Source organism: Trachemys scripta, chromosome 4, assembly GCF_013100865.1.
Source record: "Trachemys scripta elegans isolate TJP31775 chromosome 4, CAS_Tse_1.0, whole genome shotgun sequence".
Lineage (NCBI taxonomy): Eukaryota > Metazoa > Chordata > Testudines > Emydidae > Trachemys > Trachemys scripta.
This window is the reverse complement of record NC_048301.1, coordinates 136,778,842-136,806,590: the sequence shown is the minus strand read 5'-3', so window position 1 is coordinate 136,806,590 and position 27,749 is coordinate 136,778,842. Positions and strand designations below refer to the sequence as shown.

Below are 27,749 nucleotides of genomic sequence, written 5' to 3'. Positions count from 1 at the left end.
CTCTTCAAGCGGCCCTCGATATAGCCAATATTGCAGCAAAATCGACTGCCACAGCAGTGTCATGCGCCGAGGTTCATGGCTCTCCTCCTTTTGCTTTCCTCGAGAGGTCGAGTACCATTGAAGACCTTCCCTTTGACGGTAACAAACTCTTTGCCTCCACCACAAACGACGTGCTTCATTCAATGAAGGACTCCAGGGCAATCCTCCGGTCCTTAGGTCTCCAGATAACTATGACCAGAAGGCGACAATATAGGTATCAACCTTACCAATGTCCACACTACCCCGCATATACACAACACTTCCATAGATCACAGGAGCAGCAACAACAGCAACGCCAGAGACCGAGATTCCAGCATCGTCATCCCAATTCTGTGGGGGCGCCTCAACCCCCTCCAATTAATAAGTAAATTTGAAGCTTTGGTTGAGGGTTTAGAAAACAGCGTTCCCACTTCAGCCAGTACACCTATTTTTGGACACCGCCTATGACCATTCTCCCATCAATGGCAGAACATTACCACCGACAAGTGGGTTATAGAGGTCGTTACAATTGGCTACTCCATCTCCTTCCTCTCCTTGCCTCCCACCCATCCACCCGTCCCTCTTCAGGGACCCTTCTCATGAGCAACTACTACTCCAAGAAGTGCAACATCTCCTCCAAATGGGAGCAATCAAAATTGTGTCCAAACGACACAAAGAGAAGGGTTTCTACTCCCATTATTTCTTAACAGAAAAGAAAACTGGGGGATGGCAACCAATCCTCGACCTCAGACGGCTCAAGAAATTTGTCAAAAAGCAAAAGTTCAAGATGGTTACTCTCACTACCATAATCCCAGCGCTGGAGCAGGGTGATTGGTTTTCAGCCCTCGACCTACAGAACGCCTATTTTCATGTGACTATACACCCGGCCCACAGACGCTTTCTGTGTTTTACCCTTGGCTCAACAAATTTTTAATACGGGGTTCTCCCCTTCGGATTGTCCACGGCCCCCCGTGTTTTTTCCAAGATCCTAGCTGTAGTCACTGCCTACCTCAGGAAACAAGGGGTCATAATTTTTCCTTACCTCGATGATTGCCTCCTCGAAGCCTCAACGTTTGACGAAGCTCTCTGATTCACGTGACTTACCGTCGATTGTTTCCTATCCCTAGGCATGCAAATAAACAAAAACAAATCCACATTATGCCCCACCCAACATCTGGAGTTCATAGGAGCATACCTCGACTCCCGGATGGGATTGGCATCTCTCCCACCCAACCGCTTCAACTCCATAAGCCTACTGGCCACAAAACTTCGCAACAGTCCCCAGGTCACTGCCCAAGACTGTCTACAAATACTAGGTCACATGGCCTCGTGCACCTTTGTAGTCCAAAACACACGACTCTACATGAGGTGCTTCCAAGCGTGGTTGGCCACAGTTTACAGACCGAATGTGCACTCTCTAAACAAAACTCTCTTTATACCCTTCCAAGTCAAAGATTCTCTACTGTGGTGGACAGTTCACTCCAACCTCTGCTCTGGAGTCCCTTTTTTCAGGAGGCGCTATCCCTCCTATTGACTACTGATGCATCTCTGACAGGATCGGGTGCACACATGTCTCACCACACAGTCCAGGGGCTATGGTCTTCAACCGAAACCTCTCTGCACATAAATGTCCTAGAACTTCGAGCCATACGCAATGCGTGCCGTCACTTCCTCCCACTAATCAGGAATCACCATGTACGTATAATGACAGACAACGTTGCCTGCATGTTCTATGTAAACAGGCAGAGAGGCACTCGCTCCCACTCGCTTTGCACAGAGGCTATGAAGCTCTGGAATTGGTGCCTTGCAAACAACATCCGGATATCAGCTGCCTATCTTCCCGGAGTGATGAACACCACAGCGGAAGAACTAAGCAGACGCTTTCCCTGGGATCATGAATGGGAGATAGGGTTTTCCCATAAATGGGAAAACCATTTACAACATATTCCGCATTTGGGGTCATCCAACCATAGACCTTTTTGCAACTGCGAAAAACACGAAATGCCCCGACTTTTGCTCCAGAGTGGGACTGGGCAAACATTCCCTGGGAGACGCATTCATGATTCCATGGGACTGAAACTTAATCTATGCATTTCCCCCGATACCGGTTCTCAACAGGGTCCTGATAAAAATATGAACAGACCCTGCCAAGGTGATCCTGATTGCCCCGTCATGGCCCAGACAACCGTGGTTTCCGTTCCTCAACAGAATGACGATTCAACCACCAATTTCGTTGCCTCTCATCCTGAACCTCCTATCACAGCAAAACAGCCGATTTCTCCACCCCAACCTGTCCATGCTTCACCTCAAAGCCTGGTTCCTACATGGTTCTTCCAAAACTAACTAGATTGCTCTGAACAAGTTCAAAGAGTGCTCCTACATAGCAGAACACAATCTACTCACACCACCTATCTACGAAAGTGGAAACGATTCACACATCAGTGTTCCGCTAAACAACTTTGTCCCACGTCGGTACCTCTCCCGCTCATACTTGACTACCTTAAGCAATCTGGCCTTTCTTTCAGCTCCATCAGAGTCCATTTAGCTGCTATTACAACCTTTCATGGCAGAATTGATGATACCTCTGTTTTTGCTCATCCGATCACCAAGCGTTTCCTCAAGGGACTCCAAGCCCTATGCCTAGACATTAAACCACCTACCCCTCTGTGGGACCTTTATTTAGTAGTATCCTGCCTAACTCAACAACTATTTGAGCCCCTAGCCACTTGCTCGCTTTTACATCTTTTGATGAAAACAGCATTTTTAATGGCAATTACCTCCGCCAGACAAGTGGGAGAAATAGCAGCTCTTATGGCAGACCCACCATATACGCTATTTTTCAAGGACAAGGTTACCCTTAGATTACAGCCCAAATTTCTTCCAAAGGTGCATTCCTCCTTCCACATTAATGAGCCGATACACCTACCGACCTTCTTTCCAAAACCACATGCGAACTCGTTCGAAGCCACGATGCATACATTAGATGTACGCAGGGCCTTGTCCTTCTATTTGAATAGAACCAAACCTTTTAGAAACTCTTCTAGACTCTTTGTCTCCATCGCGGAGCGTTCCAAAGGGATTCCTATTTCTACCCAGCGACTTTCAAACTGGATTTCTCAGTGCATCCGATTGTGCTATCAGATGAAGAAGGTTACACCTCCAGCCGGCATCAGAACTCACTCCACTACATCTCTGGCTGCCTCGGTGGCTTTCTTACGCAAAGTTCCCCTAGCTGACATCTGTAAAGCAGCCACTTGGACCTCTGAACTCACATTTGTTTAACACTATGCCTTTACTCAGGGCCCTCTCTCTGATACACGATTGGGCAGAGCTGTACTATCTACGGCATTCCTATCAGATCCGAAGTCCCTACCTCCTTGAGACACACTGCTTTTAAGTCACCTGGAGTGGAGCACCCACAGGGACATCTCTCAAAGAAGAAGAGGAGGTTACTCATCCTGTGCAGTAACTGGCATTCTTCAAGATGAGTGTCCCTGTGGGTGCTCCACTACCCACCCTCCTCCTCTCTACTTCGGAGTTGGGGTAGCCTCCGTTGTAGAGAAGGAACTGAGGAGACCGGCCACGCATGCGCACTATTAAGATAGACTCAGAGCGGGGGGGCAGGCTCTATGCATGCGAGTCCGGTACGAGTACTGCTACAACAATCTCCGAGCAAAGGCACAGGGATGCACCAACACCTGGATTGGAGCACCCACAGGGACACTCATCTTGAAGAACGTCCGTTACTACACAGGGTGAGTAACCTCCTCCTCTTACTTTCCTAATCTGTTCATTTTGGTGCATGTTAACCTACACTTTAAACTGACCTTGCAATTAATCCTATGACTAGTACAGAATCTCAGTGCAAGAATTCCCTTCTCATTTTTAAGAAGCGAAGGAAATTAGCTATAAAAGTTACATTAATGCAGCATTGGGACTGAGATTTTACAGACACCAAAGTCAAGAAAGTCTGTTATTCCCAGGTGACCATAACTTGGCTCCACTGTACATGCCCGCACTTCTCCATTAGAGATCATATAAAGTGGTAGAAGAAGCTAGATCAATGCAGTGGGGCCAGTTTACATGGTCTCTGTGGAATCCATAATTCACAGCTTTTCATATAAAAACTCCTGCCATAACATTGCTTTTAATAAATTTCCAGGTTTAAGGTGAAGGAGGATACAAGGAGTTTGATAGAATTAATGAGTTGCAATACTAAAAGTTAAAAACACTTCAAATAGAAATGAGTGTTTGTTTTGTTGCAGTATCTGACACATTTAACTCAAAATTTGTTATACAAAACGGTGTGTTTAATAAATGTTTCTCTTCCCTTAGGTATCTCAGACAATTGATGCAATGTCTTTTTCTCTGCCTCATGACTGGGATAACAGAACCATGTATTTACATTCTCCCTTTTCTTCAAGACAGAACTGCATTCCCTTTCATGGTTTGTTATGCTTCACTTACATTTTTCAGTGTATGACTGGGAGACCTGAAGCATAAAAATGGGGGCCCTGCCTTGTTCTCTGGTCCTTGCTTTTGAGTCATGGAGAGTAGAGGGATTTGTTCAGAAAGTCAGTTTGGGCTGAACCACAAGCTGGGAAGCCAGATGAATGGGCTTAATCTTTCTAAGGCAGGCCTCATAGTATAGGAGCATGTTAATTCCCTGGGCAAGTTAATGATAGAAAGGTAAGGGATGTGTCATTTTATTGATAAATAACTACAGAATCATAATTTCAATGATGTCATTTTCTGCGGCATGACAGGGGGGCTCTCGCTGTCATCCCCTGGCTCCAAACTCCACATCCTACAATTGGTCGAAATTTTGATAATACAATGTTTTCAGAAATGGCTTGAGTTGGGTGAGCTCTTTCTCACATCAATACAGTGGTACCAGACATGACAAACCTATAACAATTAAGTAGATATATATTCAAAAAATGTTCAAAAATCAATTTTTTAAATTGTAATTTAACACAGGCTTGTCAAACGTATAGCTCTCACAAAGTTAAATTGTGGCCCTCAACTTACAGTACTGTGATGTCAGTTAATGCACAGCACATACCTGACTAATATTTTGTAATGTTCCCGATTACCATAAATAGGAGTGCTTCAAATTGATTCGCCATCATCCGCAAAAAAGAAGCGGGTTAGTGTATTGATTGTCAATTTTGTTTATCATTTCAAAAGAGTTGTAGTGAGGCAATGGTTAGGACGTCAGCATCCAGCCAGTAATTATGGAATCCATCTGCAAATGGTATGCGCATCGTTACCTAACATACATGACATAATTAATTACAATCCCAAAGTAATTTATTACAAAATCCTTGTTTTTACTGTGGTCTTGATAGTTTTAGACATCAATGGGGAAATGAAGCATACTGACTAGTAGCTGAATCTTTGGACAATACCACCGCGGAGGACCTGGTTAAACACAACGTTTAGTGGCATCTTACATGCTAGAAGACATGCACCCATAAAGGTTGGAAAGGAAGTACATCAAGCATCAGGAAAAAGTTGAAGATGCTGGGACAAGTGCCCGCTGTGGGCAAGGTTCACCTTATACTAGGCCCCCTGGCATGTGTTTCAAAAAGAACATCTGTTTCTTCTGTGGGAAGCCAGAAGGAACCCATTAAGCACTGTTTCAACACATGAGATGGGTGAGAAACTGTATGAAGCAGTCAAATTTTGGTGAGAATGTTGCATGGAAAATAAAGGTAAGTGGTGCATTGACACAAAAGAGAACCCCGCATATGACATTGCGTATCACATTGAGTGTCACACCAAGAATGTATGTAAAACATACTTATTTTTCTACTGCAAACTGTGGGACTCAGCTGGAATTGATAAATTGCCACATAGGTGCTTTGAATGGGATTGAAGAGGAACAAATGTTTAACAGAAAGGCTCTTAAAGCATTTATTGAAGATGAACTATGGGATGTGGACACAGTTTTAGCAATCCTTTCTGTGGAAATGAAACACAGCGCATATCCTTAAAAGATCCAAAAAATGTGGCACTATCAGAAGTGGCACTATCAAAAGCAAATGCATGTCTTGCATGGCCTTTCTAAGCCAGCACTTACTAACAATGTGACTGGTACCTTATTGCAGCAGAGTCCTTTCTTCATAGCAATTAGAGTATGGCTGAGGTACAAGCTCTCAACAAACTGTTAACACCTGCCAAGACTTAGCTGAACACTTCATTATGAAGACACAGAGGAAATACTGAACCTATGACAAAGTCCCCTCCTGTTTGAAATGAATGTAGAGGAATTAATTAAAAAATTACCGGAAAGAAGAGACTTCATGGTATTGCACCTCTTCAGTACAAAATAATTGACTCCACGAACATCTCCAATGTCACAATGAAGAAGTTACTGTCACATATTCTCATGAAGGACAGGTTAACCCTATACTTTACAGGAAAAATGCTCCAGCATGCGAAAAATTGCTCCAAGAATTTTGTCATTTCATGGTGTAATGAAGCTACTTCCTCACGCTATTCAGTGGAGTTCCTTCATAGTTCCCATCGGGAGGCTGTCATTAAAATTATGTTGCATGCCATCAGTATCGCAGAGAGAGGTGCTACTGAACTCCAGATTTTTGTACAAGACACACATGTTCTAGTGCCCTATGTGAGGCACTACCTAAGACTTCCACAAGATTGTTTTTTGTGCTTGCTGTTGGGGAATAGAATTGCTGTATGTCCTTTAGAGATGTGTTCCTATTACTCGGACTATTAAAAGTCACTGCACTCCCAGGCTTCCACGCCCTCTCAGGATGTGGCACTACTGGAAGGTTGACTGGAAAGACCAAATTATCTTAGCAGACAGTATTTGATTCAGCCTCCGAAGATACTCTGTTTGCTCTGAAGGTGCTTGGAATGGCTGAGACAGTCACTTATGAGGTCATAAATGCACTGGAGGCATTCATATGCCTGGCTTACAATTTGAAGACCAGCATTATGACACTTGCAGAGCTATGTTGGTGGATGTTTTCCAAGAAGCAGACAAACTGAGAAAAATTGCCACTAAGATGGGGTGCAGTTATACCTGCTATTAAGAGGGCAAATTGTCAAGCAATGGAAGGCTCTGGGATGATTTAGTGCATCCAAAGCTACCCTTCCCAACTGGGCATGTATGGGACTTGGAGGATGGACTGATCATATCAATTACGTGTGAAATACGATGCACTTCTAAATCAATCTTTCAGCTAATCAACTGCTTGTGCAAAGACCAGATGATAACCACACTGCAAATGTTAGGCCAGCAACCTGCCTTGTATAGAGATATGCAAGAGCAGCATGGATGAGGATCAGTATGATAACGTGTTTATCAGTGGTTCCCTAGACCGAGATGACTTTGAGTAAATGTTTTTAGTCCTACATGACCAGGCTGACTTCCCTAGGTTTACCAAAAGTCAATGTCTCTCTTTTGTTATGTAAGCAATGCATCCCTGTTTTAAAACATAATTTTAAAAAGTTGATTTCTAAATATTTTCTCTCGTATGTATCTACATAATTGTTCTAGGTTTGTCATGTTTGGTACCAGTAGACCATGGAAGAAAGGTCTTTCGAATGATACCCAACTTGACCCATTTCCAACAACATTGTATTATCAAAAATTCCATCAATCGGAGGGCCTGGAGTTGGGAGCCAGGAAGGCAGTGAGTGCCTGCTGCCATGCTGCAGAGGGTGACACCATTGAAATGGCACTTCTGTAGATTTTTACTAATCAAATGACACATCCACTATCGTACTGATCTGTTGCCTAGCATAGATGATCTAATGTGGACCAAACCAGTACAAATGGCATCTTTCCACCTGTCTCCAAAAGCCACCCTTGTTGCTTCCTGCCTTTCACTCCAGACATTTGCTGCTTTAGATGCCAAGGTCTGGCCTTATATTTAGTTTTTACTTTGGTGTGCTGTTAATATGGAACTTAACTGTAGTGATAATTGTACGTTTATTTACGTATTCCAATTTAGAACAGTCTTTTGAGAATGCTATGGTGTAAATTTAAACAAAGAGATGCTCTAAAACTCCACAGTCAGTTATGGATTCAGTACACATTTCATTTGCACAGAGTCCTTGTACAAAAATGTTCATGTGTTTACATAAGAATTTTGAGTTATGCCTTAAACTGCTTTAAAAGCTCAATGGAAAAGATGGGTGTATTAAAGCTTAACAGTAATTATACAGTGAGAAACAGTTTTAGGTATCAGCCTTTAGTTTCAGTTAGAGATTTACAAAAGTATTGTATTAGTAACTTCCCACGCCCATCCTTGGCTTTACTGTGGATTCTCTCCATGGTTTTGTATCTGATTCACCTTTTTCTTTTGTGATTCTGAAAATCTTTCTCCTTTGATTCAAAGGACCATTATTTAACTCACTCTCTCATGTTGCTTCAAATTGGTGAGAAGCAGCTAAGACAGATGCCTGTCCCTCAGCCTATCAGCTGAGATAGAAATAATAACCCAGACACTGAATAAGTCATTTTTATGATGGTGACCCAGAGAGTTTGACGGGGCTATTCCCGGTAAAAGTCTCCACCACCATATGACTGCCCACAAGTTACTGCACAGGCCTTTATCTTTTCTTCAGTTACATTGTTGTAATTAGAGATGAAAAGTGAAGTATCTGACCAGATTTATTAGAGATGTTTTGCACAAAGACTGTTAGTTAAGCATAAAAAATCTTCCCCAAATTTTCCTTTTTATTGATTTATGTATTATTGGCAGTAGCAGATTTGCCATGGTGCCGGGCCCACTCTCCAGGGGGCCCCGGCCAGGCCTACTCTTCGCGCCCCCCCCCCCCCTGCAGAGGGCAGAAGCTTGGTGTTGCTGGCACTGAGGCTCCTACTGTAGTAGGACAGCCAAGCTCCCCCTCCCCTGCCTTTTCTCACAGCTTGCTGCGTTCCCGCCCTCCCCCTCCCTGCCACCCATCAGCTGATTGCCGGCAGGAGGGAGGGGGAAGAGCGGAGCCGCAGCATGCTCGCCACTGGGGAGAGGAGGCAGAGAAGGGGCAAGGCTTTGAGGAAGGGGGTGGAATGAGCATACCTATTCTGTGAATGCAGAGCTGCGTAGCCCAGGTGAAAAAAGAAGGTGCTGCTCAGCTCCCTGGACTTTGCAGCTGGACACCGCCTTCTGGGTCCTAGTGCTGGTTGAGCTCCCTTCTGTGTGCTGGGAGCCATCCTTCATTTTGTACAATAGTGAGTGCCCACGGTTGGACAGAGGCAGTGGGGAAGGAAGGTGCATGGGATCGGGAAGAGGAGGGGATAGGGCAGGGAATCGACAACCTTCGGCCCACAGCGGGCCGGGCCAGTTTGTTTACCTGCTGCATCCACAGGTTCGGCCGACCACGGGTCCCACTGGCCGCGGTTCGCCATTCCAGGCCAATGGGGGGCTGCAGGAAGCAGCGTGGGCTGAGGGATGTGCTGGTCGCGGCTTCTTGCAGCCCCCATTGGCCTGGAGTGGCGAACCACGGCCAGTGGGAGCTGCGATCAGCCAAACCTGCGGACACAGCAAGTAAACCAACCGGCCTGGCCCACCAGGGGGCTTACCCTGGGCGGGCCGCGGGCCGAAGGTTACCAATCCCTGGGATGGGGAAGCGGGTGCCCAGCATGTGGATCCCCTTGGTAGCAGCTGGGGCTCCCCTGTTAAGCAGTCCCATCAAACCCTGACCCTGACAAGCTCCACCTCCCCTGCATCTGTACCACCCCGATGAGCCCCCCCGACACCCTCCCCACTGAGCCCCAACCACCTACACCCCCACCCAAATGAACCCCACCTCCCCTGCACCCAGACTCCACCCCCACCCCCGCTGAGCTCCAACCACTTTCACTTGGTCCCCCCGCAGACTCCCATTGCCCCTGCACCTGGCACCTCCCTGTGCATCCAGATCCCCCACTGAGCTGCCTGTACCTAGACTGCCCCCCAGAGAACCCTCTTACCCCTCACACAGAACCCTCTTACCCCTATCTGGATACCCCCACACTAAGTCCCTCTGCACTTGGATCCTGCTGCTGGGCTGAACCTCCCTGCCCACATCTGGTGTGCCTGGGGCAAAAGGGGCAGGGCCCCAGGGTGTTTCTGTGGTAGGCATGGCCCTTGTTCTGTGGCAGGGTCAGGTTCAGCCTCACTGCCAAGTCCCTGTCCCAGGGGGCTGGGGGAGGTTGCAGGGTATTCTCCCACCTCCATGCAGCTAGTGGCCTGTGCTCCTCACTGCCATGGTGGAGCTCCCACATTTATTTATTGTAAAAAAAAAAAAAAAAAAAAATTCAGAATTTTAAAATATTATGCACAGAATTTGATGCAGAATTTTCTCAGGAATATGGGGCACTGTACAACTGTGATGGTGGGACTGTGAAGCGGGTGCTGGACAGTAGGGGAGCAGTGTGCCGGGTGCTGTGCAGATGTGGTGGGAGGTCAGCGGGAAGGTTCTCTAGGCAGGGGGTGCTGGGCAAGGGATCTGTGGAGGAAGTCTCTGGGTGAGGGGGCACTGGCATAAGGGCAGGGCACGGGGCAGTGTGGAAGGGGCACGCTGGTAGCACAGGGCTGGGCAGGCCAGTGTGCATCTAGCAGTTTTGGGTTTGTAAACAGTGCCCTTGTGCTGGGCTGTGTGGGGCCACTCCTGCCGCACTGCACCTCATTGCCCCCAACTGGCCCCTCGCTCTGTGGAACGGCCTCCCATCACATGCCCTATTTCCCCAACGGGGGCCCACAAATATGTTTGGCGCCAAGCCCAGAAAAAGTTAATCTGGCCCTGACTATTGGGAAAGAATTTTCTAAATCTCTGTATTTATCACAAGCCTTGACATTAGAAAATTAAAATTTTTGTTTTGTTGTTGTAGCCATTAGCGCAGAGCTGGATGAGCTGCTGATGGAGGCCCATTTGCTACAGGTTTCACTGCCTGAAATACAAGAGCTCTACCAGATCTTACTCACAAAGCACAGCCCTGTTCTGCAAACAGAACAGAGGTCAGCAATAGGACCAACAAGTGAAAAGGCAGGTATCTGACAACACCACAGATCCCTCTGTTTGGGGCCCTTCCCAAGCAGAGAGGTTCTGACTGGACTCCGTAAACTTCAAAAGTGTGTGTGTGTGTGTGTCTTCAGGAGGGATTGGGAACTTTGTGCAACTCTCTCTGCAGGTTTCTCTGTCTGTGAATATAATTTGTGTTGCATTTCTGCATCCTGAAACTGCATTTGCTGGTCATTTATATGACTTAATTATGGCCATTCTCATTCTAATAGTAACCAGATACTAATGAGTCCAGTGGGGAAGAGGAGGCTTTTCCTTGGAAACTGGAAACTTGTAAAGCTGCTTTGGAGGAGAGAAAGAAAGGAGGGAGTCACTCATTCATTCCAACTCTTGCTTTGACCCAATATTCAGCCCTTAAGAATAGCTGCAGAGTGAGTGTGTTTAGTGTGCCATAGAGGGCGGCCCTCCTTTCAGTGTAGCAATGGATGGGTGATATGTTGGAGGGGAAGATAGATCACTGAATAACGGATTAGAGTCCTTAGGGTTTTGCTTCAATATCCTTCCCACTAGAACGAGTGCTGCCGGGGGAAGAAAGATGGAGTTGGTTCTGTGGAGAGAAAATTAAAGAGGCGCTTTGAAAGAGAGGGCTTCTGTGGTGAGAAGAGAGCAAGAGTAAAAAAACTGAGAACACCCAAAAAGAAGAAATTGAAACTGAATCCCTCCAAGGATCTCAGCAATAGTAAACTGGAGAGAGAGCGAGAACGGCTTTTTGAGGCGCAGCACTCCAGCGAAAGCCACTTGCTTCCCTTGGATATGTCGTTCTCTGAGCAGGAGGACTCGGAGGATGAAGATGCAATCTGCCCTGCGGTGAACTGCCTGCAGCCTGAAGGAGATGAGGTCAGTGAATGGGAAGCCTGCTGTGGGGCACTGAATGCAGGGAGCAGGTGATATCAGAACTGCTCCCTAATCCTTTTGTTAGACCAACATTATCGACAAAGAGAGTGAGAGCTATTTCAGACACTGGGCACCTGGAAAACCTGAGGAGTTCATCCTTGCCTTTAGTCTCTTCCCTACAGGAACTTTTCTTTGAGTACCTGGCAACTATTGGAACCACTTAGAATAGAATCACGTTTTCATAGGAACTTCTCCCAGTGTCTCCAGTAACTCACTTTTCAGGTAGACAGAAGTAGCTCTAAAAGGGCCATTTGGCAACTGGCTGCTGCTTGCTGCATCTCCTATTAAGCTTGGAGGGAGATCCTTACAATTCCAGATTTCTTACAATCCTACTGTGTTTCTTTGATAGAAAAGTTACTACTGTTTCTCCTTAAAGGCTGCTTGAAAGGCTGTTTTTAAAAATCTTAGGTTGTGTCTACACACACGTTTCCACCAGCTAAATCAGTTTCTCAACTGAAATATCAAAATCAACGCAAGCCCCTTTGAGTGGACATTCCTAAATCAGTTTAAAAATGTTTGATGCCAATTTAATGTAGTTTGGCTTGTTACCAAATAAATTGATATTAGTCACGTTATGGTGCAGCTGACCTGCCCATTGTCAGGCTGGGACCATGCCTCACTTTCCCCACTGGCTGGATGGTTCTGGCTGAGCCAAAAAAATCCCCTTTCCAGGGTAGACAGAGTCCAAAAAGGCAAACCATACCAAATTCCTTGGGTACTGCCCCCTCAGAGTCTTGGAGCACCTTCATTTTCTCAGGGATTCTACCCTCTTAATGCAAGGGTCTCAAATGGGGCTTCTAAGGCTTCTTTGATAGGCTTCTTCCTTTAGCACTTTCCCCTTGCAAAGATTAGCACACCTGGCCATCCTTCATCTCCTCCTTGGCAGAGAGAAACTCAGCAGGTCCTACCATATCCCTGATCCTCCCCCAGACTGAGGCAAGCAAGTCTTTTTATATCCAACATGCTTTAGCATCTAAGGGTTACTGGGCTACAAGTTCCAGAATTTCTCAGTTATTGGGAGAAACCCTGTCTCAGGAGTAAGCTGAACTCTGTGAAAGGTATAAGCTCTGATATACCACTAGTAAACCAATTTGTGTGCCCACACAAAGGGGGTTGCTCTAATTTTACTGATTCAGTTTCTGACCCAATTTAGTTTAATTCATGTGATTTCTGAGAGTGGCTAAGGCAGCAGATCTCAACCTGTGGCCCATGGGCTGCATGTGGCCCAATTAGCACACAGCTGCAGCCCAGCTGTGTGCTAAAAAAAATTCAAGATTTGCTGTTCTGGTCTGATAGGGGACAGGCCTGGCTGAGGGGGAGACAGTGTCTGGCAGCCTGCAGGAGGGCTCCTACCAGGAGGGGGCTGGTGAGTGGAGCAGGAGAGTGAGTCTCTGGGCAGGTTTGGGGCGGGAGGGGCCTCTCAGCTGTGAGGGAGTGGGCGGCACTGGGAACCCTGGGTTTGCAAGGTGCCAGGTTTTAGCTGCCTGGGGCTCCACTCCTGGCCCGGCACAGGGGTCCTGGCTACCTGGCCACTCAGGGTGGGGGTCCAGAGACCAGCTGCCTGGCCCCATACAGTGGGGTCCTGAGGTCCAGCTGCCCAGCCTCGCACCGCGGGGTCTGGATCCCCCACCCAGGGCACCCCTCCTGGCCCCCTCTGTGGAGGGGGTTCTGAGCAGGGGGGGCACGCTGGGCATAGGGGACTGTAGAGGGTTTGGGGGCGGGTGCTGTGGTTCTCAAGCTGTGTCCCACATAACACAATAATAAATAGGTTGAGAACCACTGGGCTAAGGCCTTAGTGATGCAGTAAAAATAATGCATGGAGCTCAGCCATTGCTTCTCCCTACACCTCTAACAGGTAACATGGAATGAGGTTTTTTTTTTCCAAACAGAAATTTTCATGATGAGGTCATAGGGCGGAGCTAACAACTTCTTGGCCTATATCCTTCTGGGTTTCAAATTATGCAGTTCTTATTAGGACACAGTAGATTTAAAACTTATATTGCTTTATGTACATTTGTTCTCAGCTCTTGTTAAGTTACAACATCAGCTTCTGAAAGTAACAGTGATTTAGACAGAGAACTCCTGTTCTTCTGGCAACTTTGGGCCAGATTTTGAAAGGTGTTTAAGGGCCTAAAGATGCAAATAAGCACCTAGTGGGATTTTCAAAATCACCTAGTACCTAACTTCCTACATGATGACATCCCTGTCCATTGCTTTTCTGGAGAAGTGCACACCCTTTCTCAGCCACTCTAGGAGCCTCACCAGTACAGCTTCCCCACAGAGCTTGGGAACTAAGATGGTCCCTCTTCCCTACCTGGAACTGTTCCCAGAGTCAGAGAGGAGAGCTAAGCAGTCACCATCCTTTCAGACTCCAGCACCAAACCTGGCAGGAGAGTGTCTGCATTGAGCCAGAGTGATGCAGTGAAGGGATGACGGGGTGCAAGCAGGCTGTGTCTCCACCAGTGCCCCTGGGATACAGGTATACGAAGGCTTCATGGCATGGGCAGACAGGAGCAATGAGAGACTCCCTCTGGCCCTCGCATAGCCAAACATAATAAGAGGCAAAGTGGGAGGGTGGAGGCTTCACACAGACCTCCCTCACTGGGCTGGAAGGAGCTCTGCATAGACCTAGGGAGAGATGTGGGCATGTGGAGCCATCCTTGAATTTAGCAGCAAAGAGCATTCCACCCCCACTGCCTGTACAGAAGGCTGGGAGAGCACCAGAAGCCCAAGAGAAAATCTTAGGGCATTAGAGATTATTGCTCTCATGTTCACTGAGCATAGACACTCCCCTATGCAGTACAAAGGAAAGCACCATGTGGCAGCAGGCAATTGATGTGCCCAGTCCCGGGATTGTACATGCACAGCAGGGGCTGAGTTGTATATTCATGCCCCTTTGGTGCCTGTGTTAGCTCCCCTACTGTTTGTGAGGGTTGCGCACAGTGATGGGAGAAAAACTTCAAAAACTTCAAAAAACAAAATTCAAGCCCCCTCCTCAGGGCTTTAAACTGTGTGCGAGTGGTAGGGAGGACACTGCTTTTCACCAAACTGCTTTAGTTACATTTGTGAAACTGACCACAGTGCAAGCTGACTGTGCCCCTAGCAGTCACTAAGCCAGTCCCTCAGGGTAGAATGTTGGCTGGTTCAAGTAGGTAGATTGCTAAGAGCTTGAAGATAACTTACCACAGAAGGTTTGCACTTTATCTGCTGCCTTTTTCTCTGAACACTAATCTGTCTGCTCTTTGCAATTAGGTGGATTGGGTCCAGTGTGATGGCAGCTGCAATCAGTGGTTCCATCAGGTATGTGTGGGCATTTCTCCTGAGATGGCAGAGAAGGAAGACTACATCTGCATCAGCTGTACTGGGAAGGACTCTCAATATAGAAAGTAAAACTCACCAGAAGTCAGTCAGGACTCCATTAAGGAAGATTATCAGAATTTCTCCATAAAGTCACAGGGCTAGTTTAAGAGCCAGGCTGCAAATGGTGCTACTTCTATCCTCATGGGATCATTTTTCAGAACTCAAACAATTTTTGACACTTTTGTATTTTTTCTCTTGAGCTATTTGTGGTTGTTGAGATTTGAAATGCTGACTGTTTAGTAGGGGTTTCCTCCAGTTTGGAAGGCATTTGAAACATGCACCTTTTATTGTACAGCATTAAATTACCTCTCTCTGGGATATACCAGCATACATAATTCAACTTCGTTTAGGTGCAGAAAAACTGCACCATGAATCCCAATAGATCCTCTTTTGAGGATATCCCTTGTTTACTCTGTTAACTCTGTTTACTCTTTGGAAACTTTTAGTTTTTTTCACTTTGTATTTTTTTTGTAGACTAGGTTTATTTATCTGAGCAATAACTTCTATGTCTGGTTGCAGTGACTGGAATTACAATTCTGAACAGCGTGTTGGTGCTTTTAGCATTGGTTGATGTACAGAAAGCAAATGTTTAGGTCCTAGTGTCACTGATGGACTAGCGTGGTAGAAGACAGAAAAAGCTCTGTAAAGTAATTGCCACTGCTGTATTTTGGCTTTCTCCTTTTTTGGGTATCTTGTATCAAATGTTGCAGTTTCTATTGTGGAATAAACCCCTGGTTATGTTATAAAATAAAATGGTGATGTTTTTAGAGAGCTTGAAATGCAGTTTCCCTTTCCTTCATGATTGGTCTTTACATTAGTGGGCTCCACTTGCTCGAGAAAAGTCCACTATTTATTTCTTTATTTTAAGGAAAATGAACTAGAAAAGCCATGGTGGTTTTTTTTTACTCTGTCTTCAGTGTTGGAAGAAGAAATCAAGATCAAATTATTCACACTAAATACATTTTTCAAAAAACTTCTATTTTAATTCAAAAGGGTTTTCTACCAGATTGGATTAGTTAAGGGGTCAGGAGAAAGCTGCCAGGGGGATCTCTAGCATGAGAGCTGCTGCTGCTGTAGGGGTATGAGTTACAATTGACTCATCAGAGAACAGGCATGAAGCTGGAGTGGTACAGCTCATCTCCCCCAATCACATCTTATCTAGTTGTTGTCAAAAGGAGTGGTTACCCCTAAAGCTGGGTCAGCAAAGCACTTGCTTGTGATCTACAGAGAGCTGGCTGGTCATATGGTGCTGGCACTTCCTTGTTTCCAGATCCTTCTACTCATTTTAAGGCTTTTAATGGCAAAGAGCCTGGATGCCCATAAAGCAGCTGTCAACAAGGAAGAGTCAGTCAGTCTAGCTATCTTTGATAGGGACTGCTACTATCAGGACTGCCTTCAGAGGCCATAACTGCCAATGGGGGACAGAGCTGCCAGCCATCATTGGAATAAGAATGGCCTGGGGAGAAAAGAACAAGATAGCCAAGCAGTGTGTGCACAGGAGTAGGCGGAGAAGAGGTGATTGGGGAAAAAAGCAAATGCAATTTTAGGTTGCATTAACAGAGGCATAGCATGCAAGTCACGGGAGGTGATAGTACTGCTCTACTCGGTGCTGGTTAGGTCTCAGCTGGAGTACGGTGTCCAATTTTGGTCACCAATGTATAGAAAGGATGTAGAAAAACTGGAAACGATCCAGAGGTGAGTAACAAAGGTGATCAAAGGAATGGATGCAAGCCATGTGAGCAAAGGGTGAAGGAACTGGGTGTTTTGTTTGGAAAAGAGGAGATTAAGCTGTCTTGAAATACTTGAAAGGCTGCCATAAAAAAGATGGCGAGAAGTTGTCTTCTCTTGCCAGAGAGGGTAAGACAAGAGGCAATGGGTACAAACTACAGCACAGCAGATTTAGATTAAATATCAGGAAAAACTTCCTAACTATAAGAACAGTAGAACAGTGGAACAAACTGTCTAGGGAAGTCGTGGAAGCTCCTTCATTGGCGGTTTTCAAAAAGAGGCTGGATAGCCATCTGTCTTGAGTGGTTTAGACACAGCCAGTCCTACATCTTGGCAGGGGATTAGACTAGACCCTTTCAGTACCTTCTAACCCTATGGTTTTATGATTCTATTAATCAAATACTGTCCAGTAAGATAATTTTGGCCTTTCAAGCCAACCTTCCAGTAGTGTCACATTCTGAAAGGGTGTGGAAACCTGGCAATGTGACAGCTTTTAATAGTCCAAGTGATAGGAACACATCTCTAAAAGATATACAGCAATTCTCTTCCCCAGCAACAAGCGCAAAAAAACAGATTCTTGCAAAAATTTTGGATAGCAGCTCATGGAGACCACTAGAACATTTTCCTGTGCAAATATCTGGAATTTAGTAGCACCTCTATATGGGTATGTCTCCATAGCAAATCAAAACCTGCAGCTGGCCCTTACGAGCTGACTTGGGCATGGGCTGTGTAGACTTCTGGGCTTGGACGTGAACGCAGGCTCTAGGACCCTGCAGGGTGGGAGGGTCCCAGAGCTCAGGCTCCAGCCCAAGCACAGAAGTATACACAGCCAGGAGACAGCCGTGAAGCCCGAGCCCTGCGAGCCCAAGACAGTGGGCACAGGCTGCAGTTTTTTCTTTGCTGTGGAGACATACCTGGTGTGGCATTGATGGCATGCAAGACAATTTTAGCGTCAGCCTCCTGATGGAAAATATAAACGCCAATGAACAGTGTGGGGCAGCAGCTTCATTACACTATGGGATGACAAAAATTCTTTGCACGCTGGAGCATTTTTCCTGTAAAGTATTGGGTTAACTCATCTTTTGGATGCATATGAGACAGTAGCTTCTTCATTGTGACATTGGAGATGTTCGTGGAGTCACTGAATTTGTATCGGACACAAGCAATACCATGGAATCTCTTCTTTCTGCTAATTTTTAATTGATTCCTCTGCATTCATGTCAAACGTGAACTTTGTCATAGGTCTAGTATTTTCTCTGTAGCCCCATAATTAGGGTGACCAGATGTCCCGTTTTTAAAGGGACTGTCCCGTATTTAAGCCCTTCTGCAAGTGTCCTGACTTTTTCTTGAAAAGGGGCAAATTGTCCCATATTTTCTGTCCCCCCGCCCCCTCCCAATCAGTACTGGTGGGTTCTGTGCTGGCCAGATCCCTGCTTGCTAGCCACCTGCCCACCAGCAGTGAGGGAGGGATCCAGTGGCCAACGATGCGGGTAGATGTGCAAGGCTGATGGCGGGGCGCGTTACATGCTTCCTCTCTCCTCTCCCTGCTTTGCCCCCGCAGCCTCACTGCTCCTCCATACTCTCCACTGCAATCCCCTGGCGGGGCACGTCCTGCTCCTAGCACTGTGCAGAGAATCAGTCCCTGGTCGGAGCGCTCAGCTCACCAACATCCTAGTTGGCAGACTGGGCCGGCGCCCCGGGAAAGCCAAAGACCCTCCTGCCCGGGGCACTGGCCAGGAGTAGCAAAACCCTGCATGTGCCAAAGCCCCACCCAGTGCTGGTACAGGGAAGCCTCTCCACCCCTCAGCTAAGCTGTGGAGTGGCCGGGGGAGCATGGGGGGACACAGCAATTTCCAGCCTGTTCACACCCCAAACCTGCAGGCTCCACAGCAGCCCCCCGGGAAGGGACTTAGCACCCTCTTCACCAACATCCCACCCCCCAGGGACTGCTCTGTCCCCTAGGCACCCTCTCCTGCTGAGTCACCTCTCTGGCTGGGTTCACTGAAGCCCCTGCAGTCAGGTTCCCTGGGCCCTAGTGCACAATGCATCCTTTGGGCTTAACCCCTTCCTGCCCTTGTTGTAGCTGGGGGACAGGAAGCAGCCGGGTTATGTCGGTGGCCAGCAGCAGCCTGGAGGTGTTAGCTGCCTTTCAACACTGTGTGGGCAGGAAGGGACAAGCTGCTTCTAGCCATGGGGGAAGGGGCAGGGGGGATGAGCTCTGCAAAGATATGGGCCAGGTCATCTCTTCCCCTCCCCTGCAGCTGAAATCAGCTCCCGTCCCTTCCCTCCTGCACAGTGCCGAAAGGCTGCTGGCAGCCATATTCTCGTGTGAACCCTGGCAGAAATCTGAAGAGATGGGGCATGTGACCCTCTATTCCCCCCCCCACGTGTTGCCTCCGGAAGACACAGTGCCAGGTACTAGGAGAGGCGGGTCTGTCCTGGGGGCCCAGCCAGGCATGGAGGGAGGAGAGCACTGGGCAGAGACGGTTGGGTCGGTCAGTCACATAGCCCCTCCTCACCACATGCGAGAGACGTGTGTGTCACCCCTCCCTGTGTGGGGGGGCATAGGGATTAAGAACATAAGAACGGCCATACTGGGTCAGACCAAGGGTCCATCAAGCCCAGTATCCTGTCCTCTGACAGTGGCCAATGGCAGGTGCCCCAAAGGGAATGAACAGAAAGGTTATCATCAAGTGATCCATGCCCTGTCACCCAATCCCAGTTTCTGGCATACAGGGGCTAGGGACACCATTCTTGCCCATCCTAGCTAATAGCCATTGATGGACCATGAATCTATCTAGCTCCCTTTTGAACCCCGCTTTAGTCTTGGCCTTCACAACACCCTCTGGCAAAGAGTTCCAGAGGTTGACAATGCATTGCGTGAAAATGTACTTTCTTGTGTTTTGTTTTAAACCTGCTGCTTATTAATTTCATTGGATAACCGCTGGTTCTTCTGTTACATGAAGGAGTAAATTACATGTCCTTATTCACTTTCACCACACCATTCATGATTTTATAGACCATTATCATCTCCCCCCTTAGTCATCTTTTCCAAGCTGAAGAGTCCCAGTCTTACTGATCTCTCCTCATACAAAAGCCATTCTATACCCCTAATTATTTTTGTTATCATTTTCTGAACCTTTTCCTATTCCTATATATTCCAATAAGGGTTTGTGTGTCACCCTTCCCCATTTGAACCTTAAAGTTAAGAAGGTAAATATACTGCTAGTTGATTCTTTTTTCTTTTTAAAAGGGACTCAGTCAACTTGATGTTAATTTGAATGTTTGTACGATTGATTGCTGTTGAACTCACTTGAATAAGAGTAATTTTGCCAGGTGTCCTGCATTCAGTATAGGGAAATATGGTCACCCTACTCATAATGAAATGTTTATCCAAATCTCAGCAGGTGTTACCAATTGCTGGTTTGTTGAGAACTTGTACCTCAGCCATACCATCTATGATTGCTATGCTGAAAGGCCTCTACTGGCGTAAGCTACATTGTCAAGAGGCTGAGGAAGACCATACAAGAAGTGCACTAGTTCATTTTTCACCTGGCACATATGCATTGTTCTGTTTCATTCAAACATTGATTGTGGTCCAATGAGAGCTCATATTTTCCCAAAGCCTCTTGTAGATCATCATGCTGAGATCTGGACATGACAAGGAGATGAGCAAACAATGACGTGTCAAGGATGAGCTCTGTACCTGCCTTCTTCACTTAGTATTTGAGCACAGCTGGAGTCTTTTCATCTTCACTGGACCTCACAGATTAATGGAGCCTCAGAGAATTCTTTGGGTTTTGAAGGTTTCATACAAGTAATGACCCAAAGTATCCATTTGACTGACACATTTAGCTATCTCATCACTGAAGACTATTTTCATCATGATATTAACGAGCTCTAGTCCATCACACGAGAATAGGTTGCCAGTGTGAGTAAGCTGATCCTGTAGCTTTAAAATTGTCCCTTGGCATTTAACAGCAGCTAATGTGTAGATGTGCTTGGTTACTTCTGGTGAAGTCATCCCAGCCATACTTAATGTTTCATTCAAAATTTGATGGAGTTCTGGGGTTGTTGGGAAAGTGCATTTGGATGCTGTGTTGATGACTTCCATTGCTCTGTTTTCATGTTTTAGGGCTTCAGCTGAACCACACGTGCAGAAGGAAACTGGCAATCTTTAACAACCCAATTTTCTTTTCAAAATTTCTCCCATGTCAGGGTCAGACTTTTCTACACCTCTTATTTCCGCAAGGTACCAGACAATCATCACAGAATAGTTGGTTTACTCTAAAGCAAAAAAATCTTCTAGTGCTGCAAGGTGCAAATTCTAATTAGTAGTCCTGACATCTAATAAAGACCAGCAAAGACTCTACCACCTTCATGTATCACCACACCAATGCGAAAGTTGATTTTGTTGCAGATTCAACATCATCAAATTGCTTGATTTGATCTGTGAACTCTCCATCATGTGCAATAGGTCATTGGGAGTGGAATATACATGCTGTGAAACTGGTTTCATAAATCCTGTACCCATTGGCAAATTACTTCAGACACATCAGTATACTTTTCAAAGAAGACATCTAGGTAGCATTTTTGAAGGGCAATGAATGTTCAGGGATGTGCTTCTATAGTGCGTTGCAACTTGTTCCCTTAAAGAATCTGGTTCACTGTATTGTCACTGTATAAAATTCTCCAACTATATTAACAAAGAAGCCAATTACACATATAGCTGCGAACGATGTGCAGTTAGCCAGAATGTAGAATCCACCATCCACTAAGATCATCATAGGACATTATAGAACGGACTTAAGGCCCACATCTAGTGTCACAACACATTTTGATTCAGTTCTGCAGATGTTGCATAAGGAATGTTAACTGAATTGAGTGATCAGTGGGGCTAGTAGGCAGTGTTCCCTCTAATTTTTCCCACCACTGTGCGGAATGAATTCTGTTACGTGCACCAATATGGATGTGATGTGCACGTAACAAAATCCATGGGGTGGGGGAGGGGTTCAGGGCTGGAGCGCAGGGGTGTGAGGGCTCTGGCTGGGGGTGTGGGCTTTGGGGTGGGGTTGGGGATGAGGGGCAGAGGGTTGGGTGCAGGGGGTAAGGGCTTGGGCTGGGGATGCAGGCTCTGGGATGGGGGTGGGGATGAGGGGTTTGAGGTGCAGGAGGGTGCTCCAGTGCTATGGCAGGGAGAGAGGACTCCCCCCAGCTCTCTCTCTCCCCGCAGCAGCACCTGGACTCGCGGGGGAGAGGTACCTCTCTCCACCGTAGGAGCTCCAGGGCTGGGACCACAGGATAGGCTCCCCTCCCCCAGCCGCGACAGGTCTGGGCTGAGGCTGGGTTCGGCAAGGGATCCGGCCAGGTTTGGGCTGCGCTGCAGCTGGGTTTGGACCACATCTGCGTCCAGGTCGGGCTGTGCTGCACTGGCCGCAGCTGGGACCACACTGTGCTGCCGGGGCCAGGCCAGGCCACGCCACGCTGCTGCAGCAGGTCCCCAGCCAAGTTCCCCAAGTGCCTGCACGGCGCTACATAGGCTGCTGTGCAGCTTACAGAGAACTTACATAGCAGGTAGGATTGGCAGGATGCATACACATGTAAGAACTTGATTTATGGTGAATAGGATTTATGGGGCTGCAGGCCCCAGCCAGAACCAAGTCAGGGTAAGAGTTGCACAGGCCACTGAGGGATGCCACAGACCCTCCTGTCCTGGGCAGGGGCCCTGTAGGAGGGGGACACAGGCTGGGGCCTGCTTTCCCCTCCCCCCCACCCTGGGCAGGTGAAGAGTCCATGGCTCCTGGCCTGCTCCAACTTGGTTGGGGGCAGGTTCCACGGAGGGGATGGGCTCTTGGCCCCCCCATTTGGAAAGGCTCCACCACCCCTGCCTCTCACTATACAAGACCAGTTGTCTAGATGGAAACCAAAGGCTGGGATGCCTAAAGGGGGCTGTCGTTTTGGCTTCTTGTTAACTAGTATGATAACACAGAGGCACAGTTTTGATACTGGTTGGTGAATCTAATTGTAGTATAAACTGCCAGTTTTAGGAAGTGATTGCTCCATTTCTAGCAGCCTACCCTGATTTGGTATTTCCAATGTGGACTATCCTAGGTACCATTTGAACCACTTACTGTTTGGGTCAGTTACATTGTCAACTGTTGAAAATAGGCCACTTCCACCTTAATTGAATGGCTCATTAGCACTGACCCCCCACTTGGTAAAACAACTCCCATCTTTTCATGTGCTGTGTTTTTATACCTGCCTACTGTATTTTCTACTCCCTGCATTTGATTAAGTAGGTTATAGACCACGAAAGCTTATGCCAAAATAAATGTGTTAGTCTCTAAGGAGCCACAAGGACTCCTCGTTGTTTTTAATTGACCCAAAAGACATCCACACATTACATTGCATATCACATCAAGTGCTACACCGATACTGTATGTGATGTGTTGCAGCAAAAGGTAAAAACAAGAACAAATACTGATTTACTACTGCAAACTGGGACTCAGCTGAAATTGAAGTGGTGGCGATGGCCAATGCAGAGGCTAAGTACGGACAATATGTGCTTTGAATGGGATTGAAGAGGAACAAATGCGTAGTAGAAAGGCTCCTTAAGCACTTATTGAAGATGAACTATGGGCAACGGACGTAGTTTTTAGGAGTCCTAAATGAATCACAGCACACATCCTTAGAAGTTGCAAAAAAGTGTCAAAAGTGGAGAAAAGAGCTGATGTCAAGAGTAATATGAAGGCTTTGTTTGCAGCTGCTACATTTTTACAGAAAAGCAATTTGTCCTGCAGCACTGCAGGAGTGGCAGGCTCCATAGCTGATGTCAAACCTGAAAAAATAATACAATGTGACCTGTACTGCTACTTTATGTGGTGTATCACTGGTAGCAATGACTTCGGCACCAACAAATACAACAGCATGCAAGTGTAGCATGAAGCTGCCATTTTCATGCAAAGCCTCAAGTACAAGTGCTTGAGTGAAAGGCAGATTTCTAACACACATGCCAACCATGCAGTATATGCGTAATCTTCTACTACAAGTAGCTGTTGGTTTAACAATTCAGTCCAAAACCCAGAGCAAATTCCTTATGCAGCGTATGCATAGCATTGGCTCCTCCACTGACTACAGCAAAGTACTCTGCCTGGAAACTGGAATTGCAAATGAGTTTCTTTGCCTCATGGAACTGAATGAGTGGTTTTACATTCTCCCAGATCTCATCAAGGGTAGGTGTAATGCCCAGTGGCTGCAGAAGGCCATGGGCAGTCCAGAGCCATGGTCAAGTTGTGCAGAGGTAATCTGGTATCTGGAGGGGGGCGTGTCAATCGGTATTAGAGGCAATCCACAGCAATGGTTGGAGTTCTCACAGGATCAGTAGCCAGGCAGTCCAATCCAAGGGGCCAGGTTGGCAAGTTAGGTAGGTGAGATGGCAAAGCAGTGTCAGGAGAGGCAGTCGGGCAGAGTCAGGCAAGGTGGTCTAGGCAGCAACCAGCAGGCAATGGCATGTTGCTCAACTTCCTCTTTCTGTTGGGGTCTTTATATAGTCCAGGTATCCAATCGGAATGCTGCCTATCCGGCCAGTCATGAGCTTGGAGCATGGCTGCTGTGGAGCTGTAGACCCTTAGCATTAAGGCTGCTGGTCAGAAGTGATAGTTCATTATTACTGCCAAGGCATGGAGGTAGGGATGCCATCTAGGTGCCCAGTGGTCCTGGGTTTGATATTGGGATCTTGACATCATCCCCTCCCTTGGGGGCAGTGAGGGACTGGGCTTAGCTGGGTGGGCTCTGTGGGAGGCTCTGACTTCTTCAAGAGCATGCACATAATGGGCTGGTTCCTGGGACTGGTCCCCTAGCCTCTAACCTTCCCAATCAACAAGGTACCATATCTTCCCTCTTTGTGTCTAGCAACTGGTGGACAAGATACTATTCCTGGCATTGGACTTGGACTGTTAGAGAGGAACGTTGTTTTTGCTCAGTAAAGGGAGTGTCAGAGAAGGGTTTAAGGAGGGAGACATCTACTACAGGGTGTACCTTAGAGGAGCAAGGAAGCTGAAGTTTGAAAATTACTGGGTTGCCTGTAATCCTGGTAGGGTTCTAGGTATTGGTGGTCCAGCTTATGTGTGGGTCTGCTCATTTTGAGGTGTTTGGCTGATAGGAGGGCAGAAGGTATGGCTGCCAGTGATGGTCAGCATGATGTTTGTATGCTGCCTTAGCCACATCTAACTTTTGTATCTACTCTTTGTGTTTGTTGGATTTGATGAATCTGGTCTAAGGTGGTTGAAATTGTGGGTGCTGTGGGTAGTGCAGGGTGGAAACATGGGTGGAAGCCATAATTGGCAAAAACTGGGCTCATCTTGGTTGAGGCATGCTCTGCATTGTTGTATGCACGTTCTGATTATGGAAGCAGTAAGGCCCAGTCATTTTGGTGGTCGTTCATGAAGCACTGCAGGTATTGTTACAATACCTGGCTCACTCTTTCTGACTGTCCATCAGGTTGTGGATGGTGGGCACTTGATGCATGGAGATCCATCTCTAGGAGGCAAAATACCTCCCATCAAAACAGATATGAACTGGAACTCCCAGTCTGACGTGATGTGGTTTGGGAGACCATGAAGGCAGAACGATTGTAAGATGAGGAGACCAGCAGTATCCTTGGCAATGGAAAGATGTGCACGGAGACTGAAATGCACCATCTTCATTAGTTGATCCACTACTTACACTATGGTCTGGCATCCTGCAGATAATTTGGTAGTTTGACAATGAAGTCCAGTGTAATAATGGCCCAAGGCCTTGAGAGGGTCTCAACAGGTATTAACATCCCAAAGGTTTTAGTTCTACGCACTTAGGTATGGTAAGCCTCAATGTCAGATCACAGTTTTGGCCAGTAGAATGTCCAATGTGTCAAGAGAATGATCCTTGCCTGGCCGAAGCGTCCAGCCCAAAGGACATTATGACAAATGCATAGGGCTTCCAAACAGGGATGTCTATGAATGCAGAGAAGTCCATCTTTTTGTTTGAGCTTAACCTGGAGTTTGGCATTGGAAGTTAGGAGTGACTGGGCAAAGGACAGAAGGTATGGTCATGAATCAATTGGATAGCAATATGCCTTGTGATACAGCATGGCCAGAGGGCAGCAGAAGAGTGATCCTATTGGGACAACTAATGAAATAACAAGGACAGGAGTGTGGTCAAAGGATCAAACAAAGGGAACCTGATGGGGACACGGAGCAGAGAACCCTGGACAGCGCCCACTGCTCCTCAAAGGTGTCAAAGGAGCCAGCGGATGCCACCCAGAGGAACTCTGCCCGGATGCATGAACGGATGTGGCCCCACAGTCACAGGAGACCCCGTCGGCCAGCCTCCTCTCCCTGGTTTTATAGATGGCCATTTTAACCAGGGCTAGGAGGAGGTTGACTAGGAGGTCCCGTGACTTCGTGGGGCCATGGATAGGGAGTGCGTAGATAAGAAGGTGAGGGGAAAAGTGCAACCAAAAACGTAACATGATATCTAAGAAGAGCCGGTATAGGGGCTGCAACCTGGCGCACTCCAGGTAAATGTGCACCAGGATTTCCCTCATGCCGCAGAAGGGGCAGGTGTCCGGGACAGGTGTAAACTGTGCCAAATACACACCCGTGCTCACGGCCCCGTGAAGGAGCCGCCACCTGATATCGCCTGTGGGCCTCAGGACCAGAGTAGAGTATAGGCTGGCCCACCGGGGTGCCTCACCCTTGAAAGGTGGCAGGAGGTCCCGCCACTTTGTGTTGGGGCGGGACGCAAGGGTGAGGAAGTGAAGGGTATGGAGCACAAGCGTGTATAGATGTTTCTTTGGTGCGGTCTGGAAATGAACCAGTTGCAAGTCGTGCAGCCGGCTCACGGTAAAGGGGCGGGAGGGCGACTGGGTCCACAGGGCAGGGGCCCGATGAAAAGGTCCAGATGGGCTGGGGTGGGCGGGGCGTACCCTCTCACAGGATCCAGTCGAGGTAGGCCCAAGCAGCGGGCAGCAAAGTGGCCCTCACCTCCTGAAGTATGTGCTGGGGAGTACGAGGCCTGGAGAGCCCCATGCACTGAGCGAGCATCAGGGGATCCAGCCAATCTACCCAGTCATAGTCCAGGAGGTCTCTGACTCTAGTGACTTCTGCCAGGACCAACCTCTGGCGCACCGAGGGGGACTCCGCCATCTGCACACGGAGCTGGGGATTGTGTAGCAGGGGCTCCGCGAGGAGATCTGCCCCCTCCGTGGCCACCACGGACCTGGTTGCTGAGAACAGTTTCCAGGTCCGGAGGAGGTCCTGGTAGAAGACTGGCAGCCCGGAGAGATCTTGTGGAACACCCCTCAGATGGAGATAAAGGAGCTGCCGGTCATATCGGAGCCCTCGGAAGCGGCGCAGGAAGGCGTGTGCCAGTACGCGCCATGCCGGACTACCTGCACCATAAAGGAGCCTCTGCAGGGCTTGGAGGCGGAAGACATGGACCTGAGTGCATAGGCACTTCAGGCCTTGCCCTCCCTCCTCCAGGGGTAGGTGGAGAACCCCTGCAGAGACCCATTGCGGTCCTGGCCAGAAGAACTCTAGAATCACTGTCCAGAGGTGGGCCAGGAAACCCAGGGCCGGGACCAGGGTGTTGAGACGATACCAGAGCATGGACAGGACTAGTTGATTGAGCACCAGTGCCCTCCCTCGAAGAGAGAGGCACCAGAGTAG

At 47.5% G+C, this 27,749-nt stretch overlaps 1 protein-coding gene across 3 annotated transcripts in view; it reads left to right on the top strand.

Moving 5' to 3' along the window:
- Positions 1-16,098, top strand: part of KDM5B (lysine demethylase 5B) — a 135,492-nt gene extending 119,394 nt beyond the window's left edge. For 2 of the 3 annotated variants that reach the window (XM_034767759.1, XM_034767758.1), the window contains 4 exons: positions 4,354-4,465; positions 10,871-11,025; positions 11,572-11,898; positions 15,208-16,098. In XM_034767759.1, coding sequence (XP_034623650.1) covers positions 4,354-4,465; positions 10,871-11,025; positions 11,572-11,898; positions 15,208-15,345 — 732 coding nt within the window. In that variant the 3' untranslated portion in view covers positions 15,346-16,098. Of the gene's footprint in view, positions 1-4,353; positions 4,466-10,870; positions 11,026-11,571; positions 11,899-14,323; positions 14,435-15,207 lie in introns of all 3 variants that reach the window. The other variant, XR_004645415.1, reaches the window with a different exon arrangement.
- Positions 16,099-27,749: the final 11,651 nt, after the last annotated feature.